Source organism: Panthera pardus, unplaced genomic scaffold (genome assembly GCF_024362965.1).
Source record: "Panthera pardus isolate Hobbes unplaced genomic scaffold, ASM2436296v1 HiC_scaffold_17, whole genome shotgun sequence".
Classification (NCBI taxonomy): Eukaryota; Metazoa; Chordata; class Mammalia; order Carnivora; family Felidae; genus Panthera; species Panthera pardus.
This window is the reverse complement of record NW_026526732.1, coordinates 76683093-76697199: the sequence shown is the minus strand read 5'-3', so window position 1 is coordinate 76697199 and position 14107 is coordinate 76683093. Positions and strand designations below refer to the sequence as shown.

At 35.8% G+C, this 14107-nt stretch overlaps 1 protein-coding gene across 10 annotated transcripts in view; it reads left to right on the top strand.

Moving 5' to 3' along the window:
- The window catches only part of DOP1A (DOP1 leucine zipper like protein A), a 111933-nt gene that overhangs the window by 40018 nt on the left and 57808 nt on the right, over window positions 1-14107 (top strand). For 8 of the 10 annotated variants that reach the window (XM_053904689.1, XM_053904686.1, XM_053904690.1 and 5 more), the window contains exons 4-6: window positions 3512-3682; window positions 6548-6741; window positions 10097-10191. In XM_053904689.1, the coding sequence (XP_053760664.1) occupies window positions 3512-3682; window positions 6548-6741; window positions 10097-10191 (460 nt within the window). Of the gene's footprint in view, window positions 1-3511; window positions 3683-6547; window positions 6742-10096; window positions 10192-11127; window positions 11189-14107 lie in introns of those variants that run through there. The other 2 variants (XM_053904694.1, XM_053904693.1) reach the window with 1 other exon arrangement.

Below are 14107 nucleotides of genomic sequence, written 5' to 3'. Positions count from 1 at the left end.
AGACAGTGGGTTCGAACCCTGCGTCAGAGTCTGTGCTGACAGCTGAGAGCCTGGAGCCTGCTTCAAATCTGTGTCTCCCTCTCTCTCTGCCTCTTCCCTGCTCATCCTCTGGTCTCTCTCTCTCTCTCTCTCTCTCTCTCAAAAATAAGCATTAAAAAAAATAAAAAATAAATTACAGTATATCTCATTTTGTCACTGGTATGTTACATAAAAATAGTAAATTATCTCTAGAATACCACTTCTAGAAAACCATTTCTAAATATGGCAGACATTCTCACATACACATTTTGGAGTAAAATTATATTGCTATTCTATAGTTGTTAAAAGCATACCTAATTTAAAAACTAAAGTTTATATTAATGTTGGACTTTTTATTTTTCATTAAGTAATTTCTTTAATCTCGAGGTTTATGGTTTAGCATAATTACATACAAAGACTTTTTAAACTTGTATAAACTATATTTTGATAAAATATCATCTTGCCTCTTTGGGCTTATTTTTTTAAACATGATACAGTATATGGTTGTGTTACTAAGAAGGCTAGATGTGCAGTTTGAGTACTACAAAGTCTTAAATGTGTATGTAAGATTTTGGTAAAACAAATTTGAACCTCAGGCTGGGGAGAGATTTTAGAGCGGTGATCATTTAGGTGGCAGTTGAAGCCATGAGAATAATTGAGATCACCCAGGTACATTGTGAATAAGAAGGAAGGAAAAGGAAGACCATTCTGTGAATATTTAGTCAGTGAAGGGGAACAAGAGTCAGAGATAGAAAATGTAGCAGGAAATAGCTAACGTGGAAGCCAAAAGGGAAGAGAGTTTCAACGGAAAGTTGTGGGTGACAGTATCAAATATTACAGGCAAAGCAAATAGTAAAAGGGCTGAAAATAGAGCATAGGATCTGGCAGTTAATAGACGTTGCTGATGATAATGAGAATAGTTTTATTAGAGGGCATAGAAGTATCCTGATCGAAGATCAGATGACAGGTGATAAATAGGGGAAAATGCATACTTTTTTTTTTTTTTAATTGAAATGGGAAGATAGGTTCAAGCCAGAATGCAGTGAAGATAAAGGATTTGGGATTTTGTTGTTGTAATTTATTCTCTTTTTAGACTCACAGATAACCACAATTGTGTTGAAAGGCAAAGATGTAAGTGGAAGAAGATAGATAGAAGTTATCAGAAAGGGGGCACCTGGTTAGCTCATAGTATGCAACTCTTGATCTCTGGGTTGTCAGTTTGAGTGCCGTGTTGGGTGTAGAGATTACTTAAAAAATAAAATATTTTAAAAAAGAGAAAGAAATTAAAAGTGTGAAAAGGAAAATGGATGAAGCAGGATTCTGGCAAAGGTCGGCATTGGACGCTGCAGTTTATGGAGGAAGGTAGCTTTGAGGAGGCTTCAACTATAAATTTATATCAGACTGCCTAAAATTAGAGGCAGGAATGTGGGAAACTCAGGGAGTTCTCTCTTGATGACCTCTATTTACTGTACAAACTAAGAGCAGGAGATTCTTAATTCATTTGTTAAGCAGTCACTAAGTGCAAGAGGACTTGGTGCTAGGGACTTAGGATACAGAAACAGAAAGATAGGCCTGGTACCTTGCTTTCTGATATTTACGGAATTACTTATTAGAATTAATAAAAACAGAATTACTTACTAGAATAAATAAGTATTGGGTACTATGGGAATATAAAATAGGGAGCCTAACCTAGTCTAATTAAGAGACATTCTCCTCCAGGGAATGGCTTAGGCTAATTCCTGAAAGTCTAGGAGTCAACAAAAAGGACAGAAGTAAGGGAGCAGTAATTGAACCTGTCAGAACAGCTTGTGGAAAGGCCTGGACGCTAAAAAGAGCATGGAAGGATTTAAAACAAACCTGAAAGGAATTCTTCAGTATAGCTGGAGCAGAGGGTGCAGGAGTAAAATGGGTGAGTTTATGTGAGCTGTACAGAGATATGGAGTAGCAAAATGTTAAAACTGTGTTAAACTAGACTGTATCCTAAAGGCAACAGGAAGCCAATGAAAAGTTTTACTGAGGACAGCTGCTTCAGGGCAATACTGAAGCAGTATGTGGTAAGTCATGATGACTGAGCTGTATATAATGGTGGTGTCTTCTAAGAAAAAGTGTGGTAGAGATGGAGATAATTTACAGTATTTAAAAAATATCTAGAAGAGTGACTTGGAGAGAAAACTTGGTGATTGATTATAAGTTAGAGAAGATTTTTTTTAAAGGGTAAAGGATCACTTTTAAATTTATAGCTTTTTGGTCACCCAGACAGATGGTGATGCCATATTTTAAAATTGTGACATTTGAAGACTGTGAAATAGCTAGCTAGCTAGCTAGCCACTGGCTTTTGAGTCTGAAACTTAGGTGAGAAATCTGGGTTTAATGGAAGTAGAAGTCATCAATATGCAGGATATCATTTTGAGCCAATCGGTATAACTTATTTCATCAAAATATAAATTAAGGTTTATATACATATGTAGGTGATGAAATTTTGGGATGATGGTGGCGTGGTCCAGAGCCAGTAGCCAAGAAAGAATTCTTAAAGACATCTTTGGTGCAAAAAGGCGATTTTATTAAAGCATGGGGACGGGACCCATGGGCAGCAAGAGCTGCACTGGGGTCATGATGGGTAACTGATTATATACCTTCAGGTTGGGAGGGAGTCAGGGATAGAGTAAGTCTCGAAGGTACTTTGGATGCAAGGTCTCCAGGACCTTGAGAGTCTAGCTTTTGCTAGGGAAATGCCATTTATTACCATTTAATAAAATGTCAGTCATGAGACCCTTCAGATGGATATCAGGAGGCCATAAGCTTGGAGTATGATTGCCAGCACATATCTTGGGGCAGTTGAGATAAAGGAAGTTTCCAAAGGAATTTTTTTTTAATTTTTTAATGTTTATTTCTTTTTGAGAGAGAGAGAGAGAGAGTGAGCAGGGGAGGAACAGAAAGAGAGGGAGACACAGAATCCAAAGCAGGCTCCAGGCTCTGAGCTGTCAGCACAGAGCCCGACGTGGGGCCCGAACTCATGAACTTTATGAGATCATGACCTGAGCCAAAGTGGGACACTTAACCAACTGAGCCACCCAGGTGCTCCTGAGGGATTTTTATATGTTAAAGTAGGCTTACAGGATCCTCGAGGTTGGGTTAATGTTAAGCTAAGATTCTCTTTTGCCCCTAGCAAAGCAAAGGCAACTGAGCTCCTAGAGGGAAGTCACACTGCCTGTTTCATGGATTTGTCAATGGGCTGTAGGCAATAAGGGGATTTAATGTTTCATTAGCCTTAGTTTCCCACATCACCATGGCAAGCACCCTTTCCTTTGTTCTTGGGTAGCCAGGAGTGTTCACACATATTATCTACACATATTCTACCTGGGGGAAAGGGTCTGCCAGCCTGTATTTTGCCCTCAGCTTGCCCCACACTCCCTCATCATATGTGCATATGAATTAATATTTTGTAGTTAATGTGCTTCTCCTTACCCCCATTTATTTCTATGTTTTTAAACAGTTCTGGATTATTTCCTCTACTTGCAAATGCTGCCATGTCTGTGAAACCAACATTGCTAAGTTTGTATGAGATATATTACCTGCCTTTGGGTAAAACGCTGAAGCCTGGTCTACAAGGATTGCTAACTGGTATTCTGCCTGGCTTAGAAGAAGGATCGGAGTACTACGAGAGGTGAAATGGTGCTACTGTTGTTGCCACTAAGTGATCAAAGGCCTGGATTTGTCACCAAGTATCCTTGGATCGATAATGTTTTAACATCACAAAAATTAATTATTCTAGACCCTTGAATATATCACGTGAAGATTTCTGTAGCAAAAAATAATTATTGTAATATATCTAGTTTGTGTATTGCACTGAAAATATAGCTAAGAGCACAGACTTGGGAGATAGATGACTGGGTTCAAATCCTAGCTAAAAAGAAAGTTTTTTTAACATGTCTGAAGTTTTTTAAGTTTCCTCATCTATAAAACACACATAATACTTATTTCATTCTGTTGTTATAATAATGAAATCAGTCCAGTTCCTAGCACATGTAAGTCGCTCAAAAAATTGTGACCCATAATTTAAAATAATACAATATATAAGGATTTAGATTAATAAAAGAATGGGAAATTGAACCATGTGCCAACAGTTTTTAAATTCTTAGTGGTAGAAAAGAGCCTAACACCAAGTACAGTGATGTTTTACTGGCTGTTGACATGATGCTCTTGATATTTTAATTTTTCAAAGAATATGAATTAATGCATCTTGGAGCCTATTATTTCTTAGGAAGTTTATAGTTGTAGACAGCACATGATGGTGTTAACTATCTTTAATAGCTTGTTACTGATATTCTCACCAAAAATGAAATTATGAGTTGAGGTAGCAAACATAAAAAAGGCCAAACTTAATTTTATGAGTACACTTAATGACTTAAATTTAATTTATTCTAGAGCACTCACCAGTTACTCTATTTTATGGTGGTTTATATGTTTCTGTAATATAGTCAGACTCTAACCCTGAAAATACTAGATTACACTCCTGAGCTACTTTGAGAAAATATAATTTTGGTCCTCAAAATTTATCATTTTCTTTTGTTAACTTTTTTACTTACTTGCTTACAGTTTTAGAAACATATGTTTTATTTCATTTAGTGTATAAGTCCATTTTATTTTAAATTTTAAATTGTTGTATTCTAAGGGAAGCACTTAAGTTTGCTAGTTGCAATTAAAAATATAACAGTGAATAATGATTTTTAGGGCTATAGTCTGTGTTTTGTCTTGTTAATGTGTCTTAGTCAGTTTGAGCTGCTGTAACAAAATGAACAGCTAATGAACAGCAAATTTATTTGTCCGAGTTGTAAAAGCTAGAAGTCATTATCTGAGTACCAGCATGGTCATATTCTGGTGAGGGCCCTCTCCCTGGTTCGTAGCTGGTGTCCTCACATAGTGGAAGGGGCTACAGAGTTCTGTGGGATTTCTTTCATAAGAACTCATGACTTACGCATCTCCCAAAAGCTCCACTTCTCCTGATGCCATCATTTTGGGAGGATAGGGTTTTAATATGACCTTTTGAGGAGACATTCAGACCATAGCATTATGTTTTAGTAGCTTTTCAACACAAAGTATAATAAAGGGATTGATAAATGTGTTCTTTTAATCTATAGATATATTAAGGCCAGAAGGGAGTACAGTGTTAGGTTAAGTCACAGAGCAAGTAAACAGTAGAACGCATCATCAGATTCTTTTGATTCTGACTCTACTACAGTGTAATAAGTTTTTATATATTACATTATTCTATATTTGAAACTAATCATAAGTAATTAATTTTTGAATGCAGTCCTTAATAAAGCAATAATATATCTTTGATTTTGTTATAGGTGTAATTCATTAAAGTTTTGTAAATTATAAGATGTGAGGGCGATCTGGCTGTGATATCTGTCCCCCCATTGATTTGATCGCCAGGGTTGATTTAGCTGACCTGGCTCGCTAAGCAGGTGTCTCCCTCTTCCCTCACCACTCCATGTGTGCCCCTCCCAAAGCTGTGTGCTTAGTTGAAAGGGATGATCTTCCCTGATAGAGGAGTACTGTTCTTTGGTCAAGGATATATGAGTAGCTACATTCCCCTGCTAGAATCCCCAAGACACTCCCAAAGTTATTGTGAGTTGCATAATATGATTTCAAAGAAAAGGAAACATTTGGAAAATGTCCTTTAAGAATTTCATAGAAATCCAAGAGAAAATATTTTCTGCTACAGGATTACTGTTAACTAAAATGTATATGGTGGTCTGGGACGCCTGGGTGGCTCAGTCTGAGCATCTGACTCTTGATTTCGGCTCAGGTCATGATCCCACCCAAGGTCATGGGATCGAGCACCATGTCAGGCTCTGTACTAAGCATGGAGCCTGCTTAAGATTCTCTCTTTCTCTCTCTCTCAAATAAGATAAAATGAAATAAAATTAAATTAAAAGTAAATAAAAATTAAACATAAATAAAAATTAAAAAATAAATATGAATGTATATGGTGTTTAACAACTCACTAACGTAGATAGGACTTGGGGTGTTCTTTTTGTTGTCATTGTCTTCATTTTACAGATTGGGAAACTGAAGAAAGATTAACTGATTTCTCCAACTTACAGCTAGTAAATGGGGGAGCCAGGACTTAAATCCAGTCCTCTAAAGTATGTGCTTCTCCCAGTCTATCACATTTGTCTCCAGGGCACGGCATGTAAACTATACTGTGAATGCTTTCATACATTCCAGAAAAGAAGAATTTATTTTTAACACTGTGAAACTAAATGCTTCTCTCTTTTTTTTTAATGTTTATTTCTGGGAGAAAGGGAGAGAACACAAGTTGGGGAGGAGCAGAGAGAGAGAGGGAGAGAAAGGATCCCAAGTTGCTCTGCACTATCAGGGCAAAGCCCGGCATGGGACTGGATCTCACAAACCATGAGATCATGACCTGAGCCGAAGTCAAGAGTTCGATGCTTAACCAGCTGAGCCACCCAGGTGCCCCCTAAATGCTTCTCTTGTTAAGCCACTCTGTTTTGTACCTCAGAACAAACACTTTGCTGGAGAAGGTTGCTGCTGCAGTGGACCAGTCCGCATTCTACAGTGCCCTCTGGGGGAGTCTTCTCACCAGTCCTGCTGTGCGTTTACCAGGAATCACATATGTTCTCGCCCATTTGAACAGAAAACTTTCCATGGAAGATCAACTTTATATAATTGGCAGTGATATTGAGCTAATGGTAGGTCTATATGTGGTTGCTCATTTAACATACTTCTCAAGAGCCAGGCACACTATTACAGACAGACATTGAGAATCGTGCCACAAAGTTCCTATTTTCACGGAGCTTACACTTTTCATCAAGGAAACTTAAAGACAAAATTAGTCACTAATTATTCTTTTTAAAATCTTCAAAAATTTCTTTTCATGGAAAAAGAATTGTAGGTTATATGTTATCTCCAACTGTTATTCAAGCAAATAAATGGTCCTTATTACCATCTTGCTAACTGATCAGACCACTGTTAATATAGCCACATTAATTATACCCAAGCGAACCTTCTCTTCAAGCATAGCTTTCATTATGGGAAAGATGGGTTTTAGATTCTATATGGGAATTTTGCAAGAAGATCTCTAGTACCAAAGTAGATGGTGAAAAATTGTACCAAAAAAATCACATTGATTAAACTTTTTAATTTCTAGATGAAGAACAAAAGGAAACCTTTTATCTCTGTAGTGCTATCTCTGAAAACTAGCAAAGAGTAAACAACAAACCCTCAAAGGCACTTTGAAAAGTTTTTTTAAAAATTGTGATTAACCATCCCATACTTTTCTCCCATCTGATTATGAGATTTTTATGCAGATTTTGGTTACATTTATTAAACTGTAATAAACATACACTGAAAATAACATCTTGTGTGTACAGTTGTATGAATTTTGACAAATGCCTATAGTCAGGTAATCAATACACTAATCAAGATAAAGAACATTTATATCACCCCACAAAGTTCTTCTGTGCTCCTTTGTGGTTACTTCTCTTACCCTGTGTTCCCAGGCCCTTGCAAACACTGGTCTGGTTTCTGTTTCTATAGTTGTGCTTTTTCTAGAACATTACATAGATGGAATCATACAATATCAGCCATTAAGTCTGGTTTCTTTCACTTTGTATAACATTTGAGATTCATCCATGTGTTTGTATATATCAGTAGTTAGTTCCTTTACATTGCTGTGTAGTATTGTATTGTATGAATGTACCACAGTTTGTTTATTCATTCACCAGTTAACGTTTGTTTCTGGTTTGGGCAGTAATGAATAAAGCTGCTATAAACAGTTGCGTACAGTTGTTTGTGTAGAAATATGTTTTTATTTCCTGGGAAAGTATTTAGGAATAGGATTCCTAAATGGTTCATATTGTAAAGGTATGTTAACTTTTTTAAGTAACAGCTTTATTAAATAATTCACATACCGTAAAATTTATCCTTTTGAATTGTACAATTCAACTTTTTCCACAAAGTTATGCAATTATCACTTATCTAATTCTGAAAACCTTTTTATCACCTCAAAAAGAAACCCCATAGTCGTTAATCTCACTACATTTTTCCCTTGCTCCTGCCACTAGTAACCATTAATCTTCCTGTTTCTATAGATTTGCCTATTCTAGACATTTCATACTAATGCACTTATACAATATAGAGCCCTTTATAAATTACCACAATGTTTTCAATATTCACCTATGTTGAAGCATGTATCAGTACTTCATTTCTTTTTATAGGTTGAATAATACTACTTTGTATGGAGAATACCACATTTTATTTAGCTGTCCATCAGCTGATGGACATTTGACTTACTTCTTTTCTGGCTATTATAAATAATGGTCTGAACATTTATGTTCAGAACATGCTGAACACCTATGTTTTTGTGTCAGCATAGGTTTTCATTTGATTTAGTAGTGGAATTACTGGGTCATATGGTACCTGTGTTTAACTTTGAGGAACTGGCAAACTTTTCCAAAGTGACTACACCAGTTTATTTTTCCACCAGCAATACATGAGGGTTCCCATTTGTCACATCGTTTTCAAACGTTGTTATTGTCTGTCTTTTTATATAGGACACCTTAGCAGGTGTGAAGTGTTATTTCGTTACGGTTTTGATTTGCATTTCCCTAATGTCTAATGACATTGAACATATTTTCCTGTGGTTATTGGCCATTTTTATATCTTCTTTGGAGAAGTGTCTCTTCAAATTCTTTTCCCATTATTGTATTATTTCCTTTTTGTTGTTGAACTGTAGGAGTTCTTTATATATTCTGGATGTTAAACCCTTGTGTCTGTGATTTATAAATATATTCTCTCATTTTGTGGACTTGTCTTCTCATTTTCTTGATACTGTCCTTGGAAGCACAAAAATTTTAACTCTGATCAAGTCCAGTTAATCTGTTTTTTGTCATTTGTGCTTTTAGTGTTAGATACAAGAAATTGTGTCTAATTTAAGATCACAAACATTTCCTCCTGTGTTTTCTTCTAGTGTATGTTTAAGTTTATAAAACACTGCCAATTTTCCAAAATGACTATACCATTTTGATGCAGATTTTTAAATGTATTGTTAACATTTCCTTTTAATGAGTTAATGGAAATTTTAAACAAGTCACTTTATTTCTTTAAAAAATAAATGTCATAATTGAAAAACTATTTGTAACATATCACAAAGGACTAACTTCATTGTTATTCAAGGAGCTACTATAAATAAATAAGCAACTATTCACAATCAAGTGGAAAAATGGGTTTGAACAGATAATTTACCTAATAGAAATACAAATAAACATATGAAAAGATGCTCTATTACTTATAATAGAAATAAAAATTTACACCAGGATACCAATTGTCATACATCAGATTGGCAAAAATTAAAAAAAAAAAAAAAAAAAAACGTGAGTAAACATGAAAAAACAAATTGTCACACATAGCTGGTGAGAATATAAATGTACATAACCTTAATGGGAAGCATTCTATTCATGTTGCAAATGCATATCCCCAAGACCCAGAGATTCTACTTTAAGGGATTTATCCTATAATGTACATCTGTATATTATATGTTGCAGCATTATTTAGTAAATATTTACCAACAGTACTAGTGTCTATTATTAGGAACCTATTAAAAAATTAGGATTCATCTATGAAATAGAGTATCTCTTTGACCATGAAAAAATAATGAAGCTCTTTATGTAGTGTTAAGAAAAGATCTCCAAAATATATTGTTAAAAGAGAAAAGCAAAGTTTGGGATATATGCATGTATGTTTTTATTTACTTACATTTCAGAAAATAGTCACCAATAATACTGGTTGCATTGTAGAAAAGAAGTCGGTTGGGAGATAGATATGGGAGAGAACTTTTTGCTGTATACTCTTTTGTGTGCCTTAATTTTTTTTAAGCCCTCATAATATATTTACCTATTTATTCAAAATAATATAAATACATTTTAATTAGTGATAAGAAACTGAGAAGCAAACTTTTATTTATTGGAAAAAATGAAACATTCCATTTGCACAGTAAATATTTCCCAATGTAACAGACAAGAGATGTTAAAGGCTCTTTTATTTCAGGTAGAAGCAGTAAGTACTTCCGTGCAGGACTCAAGTGTACTTGTACAGAGAAGCACACTGGACCTCATACTCTTCTGTTTTCCCTTCCACATGAGTCAGGTAACAACATTAATAATGATATTAACATAAGGAATTCTTTGGAAAATCCTAGATTCCTCATGTAGTTATTTTTTTTAATAGAATTTAGGTTGAATTCTTTTGTTTTATAAATTTGTAAGTATAATACATAAAAAGCAAATTTTTCAAGGAGTGGAATTTTTGGGAATTTGGGGGAAAAAAAGGTTTATTGATTTGGATAAGAACATGGAAATTGAAATTTTAAAATTTCATACCTTTTAAAAAAGTTGTAACCTATGAAAACCAAAAGATAATCATTGCTAACTCTGAGTGAGGCAGGTCTCTGAGACCTAGGTTCACCTAGCTGTTATCTCTGTCATGATGTTACCTTTTCTTGGTTTGGCGATTTGGTGATGTATGTTAGAACTTTAGCAGTGTTGGCTGTTGGAAAGCCAGATATTCAGTCACTGTGACATTCTCTAGTACTTTTATTACAAATGAGAGCAGTTAACAAATCATGAGTGAAGTGTTTCACTGGTAGAACTTAACTGAATCAATGTTCTCATTTTTAAAGAAATGGTCTAAATTCTTTCGAGTTCTAAACTTTGAAAAGTTATGAGCACCAATATGTGAACATTCAGAATGGTACAACAAAAGTAATAAGATATGAAGAATTTCTGCCTTGGAAAACTTTATTTCTAAAAAGTCATTAGCAGAAAAGACTATTGTTTGGGAGTTTTGTCAGAGCTGTGGTTAGTAGATAAACTGGTGGATTTTCATTATGATTTGTCATACTCAGCTTTTTCTTTATTACTTTATTCGGTTTGAAATTGAGTTGTTAATAATTGGAGAATTTTATACTTCATTGTCTATATTGCCCCTAATTGGGACACAAACTATACTCAGTTTCAATTTTTTTAAATGTTCCATCCTTAAACCAGAAGCCTTTATTCTGTCTCTGACTTTTCACAGAAACACCTGCTGGGACATCAGTGTAGTCTGAACTTACCAGTATAGGGGTGGGCATACAGCTCACAAGGTAATAATGAGTTTGATTTGAATATGCTAAAATAACGTATATGGCTCAAAAGCTTAAAATGTCTATTATCTGGATCTTTATTGAAAAAAAATGTATTGACCTTTACTCTTAAACCTTCCCCGTCTTTCTTCCCTTCCAGGCATTCAACATTTTTTACTCCTTCAGTGTATGATAGGTGACTCAATAAAATGTGAGGGATTAAGTCATGGTAGACTTAAACTGGGAAGAACTTAATTTGTAATCTCATTAGACCAGTGTTTCTCAACCTTTTGTTTAGCTGAGTTTCCTTCAGTACTTTCTTACTCTACCTCTGTATCCCTCCCAGCCAAGAAGATTTTCTCAAGCCTTGCCTTCTGTAATTTGTATTATAAAAACAATAGCTATGTTTAAAGTTTTTTTTAAGTATGTACCCTACCCAGAGCCAATATTTTCCACCTATTACCATACCATGTTTTTAGATTACCTGAGAGTATGGGTGAAGTTGTCATCTTTGTTCTCCATTTTCCTCTTTCCATATCTTGCATATAATTTTAAGCAAATACTGATTGTAATTGTAACTTAACAGAGCCTTTATTACCTTGTCCCATAAGTGATTACTATTAAGAGCTTCAGCAGTTGACAGGTTATTAGACTCTTTTTACTTATTTCATGGAAAGTTGACCCTAATCTCTAACATTTGTACCTTTAAGTGAGAATTGTTTTCCATATTAGAAATATGTGGTGATGTCAACAGTAAGCAAGAAGTGACTTCCGGGGCACTTCGGTGGCTCAGTTTGTTGAGTGTCCACCTCTTGGTTTGAGCCCCAGTCATGATCTCACCGTTCCTGAGATCGAGCCCCATATTGAGCTCTGTGCTGTCAGTGCAGAGCCCGCTTGGGATTCTCTCTCTTTCTCTCCCTCCCTCCCTCCCTCCCTCCCTCCCTCTCTCTTTCTCTCTCTTTCTCTCTCTTTCTCTCTCTTTCTCCCTCTGTCTCTGTCTCCCTGCCTCCAGCCCCGCACATATGCACGCTTTCTTTCTTTCAAATAAATAAATTTAAAAAAAAAAAAAAGAAGAAGAAGTAGTAGTGACTTCTTTCTTAAGAATAGTTTTTTTTTTTTCGGGGCGCCTGGGTGGCTTGGTCGGTTAAGTGTCCGACTTCGGCTCAGGTCATGATCTTATGGTCCGTGAGTTCGAGCCCCACGTCGGGCTCTGTGCTGAGAGCTCGGACCCTGGAGCGTGTTTCAGATTCTGTGTCTCCCTCTCTCTCTGCCCCTCCCCTGTTCATGCTCTGTCTCTCTCTGTCTCAAAAATAAATAAACGTTAAAAAAAATTAAAAAAAAAAAAAAAAGAATATTTTTTTTTCTCAAAATAAGATTGGGAAACATTAGTACTTTTCAAGATTTTGTGGCAGTATCTGTAATCTTCATATCTGATGTTAGATCAGCAGTTCTCAAATGCTTTGGTTTTAGGACCCTGTTATACTCTCTAAAAATATTGAGGATCCTAAAAAAAAAAAATCTTTTGTTTATGGAGGTTAGATTTATCTATATCATACTAGAAATTAAAACTGACAGATTTTTAAATATTTACTAATTTACTTAAAGCTAACAGTAACAGAGTTATCATGTTAGTATAGATAACATTTTATGAAAGTAACTCTTCCAACACATTGAAATAATTAGTGAATAGAGTAGAAATTTTCCACAGATTTCTTTTTTTTATTATTTTTTATTTTTTTATTTTTTTTTAAATTTTTTTTTTCAACGTTTTTAATTTATTTTTGGGACAGAGAGAGAGCATGAACGGGGGAGGGGCAGAGAGAGAGGGAGACACAGAATCGGAAACAGGCTCCAGGCTCCGAGCCATCAGCCCAGAGCCTGACGCGGGGCTCGAACTCACGGACCGCGAGATCGTGACCTGGCTGAAGTCGGACGCTTAACCGACTGCGCCACCCAGGCGCCCCCCACAGATTTCTTTAATGTATGCTCTAGTATGGAACAAAATGTTCATATCTGCTTTTGCATCCAATTTGTTGTGATTTTTTTCTTTCATTTGAAGTATATGAAAAAAAATCTGATCTCACACTGATATGTAATTGGAATAGGGAGGAGTGTTTCAGCAGTCTTTTTGTTGTTGTTGTTAAAACAGCATATTCTTCTTTGATACTACACCATAACTCAATAAGTAGTGGTTTTGTTTTTTGTTTTTTTTTTTTTTTTCAACGTTTATTTATTTTTGGGACAGAGAGAGACAGAGCATGAACGGGGGAGGGACAGAGAGAGAGGGAGACACAGAATCGGAAACAGGCTCCAGGCTCTGAGCCATCAGCCCAGAGCCTGACGCGGGGCTCGAACCCACGGACCGTGAGATCGTGACCTGGCTGAAGTCGGACGCTTAACCGACTGCGCCACCCAGGCGCCCCAATAAGTAGTGGTTTTTAAAAATGTTTATATATTTTGAGAGAGACAGAGAGCGCGTACACATGAGTGGGAGAGGTAGAGAAAATCTCAAGCAGGCTCTGTGCTGTCAGCGTGGGGCCCAACGTGGGACTTGAACCCATGAAATCATGAGAGATCATGACCTGAGCTGAAATCAAGTTTCAGATGCTTAATCAACAGAGCCACCCAGGCACCTTTCAATAAGCTGCAGTTTTTAAAAAATTAGTTGCACTATGGAATCTGAGACCAGATCAATAAACTTTTCATGTTCTGTTTCATGAAAACCTGCTGGTCTTTCTTACCCTTGAATGGATGTTTTACCCAAATATGCTTTTGTAACATCATGGTTGGTTATTTGGAAAATGTTAGTTGCCGAATTATGCAGATCTTTCAAAGGTTAACATAGTAACAACTATCACATTTCTTACTGTCCCCACTGATCTCATCAGTAAATTTTTTTAGGTATTGGGAAGCTTTCAAGCCAATTTAATTCAGTACATA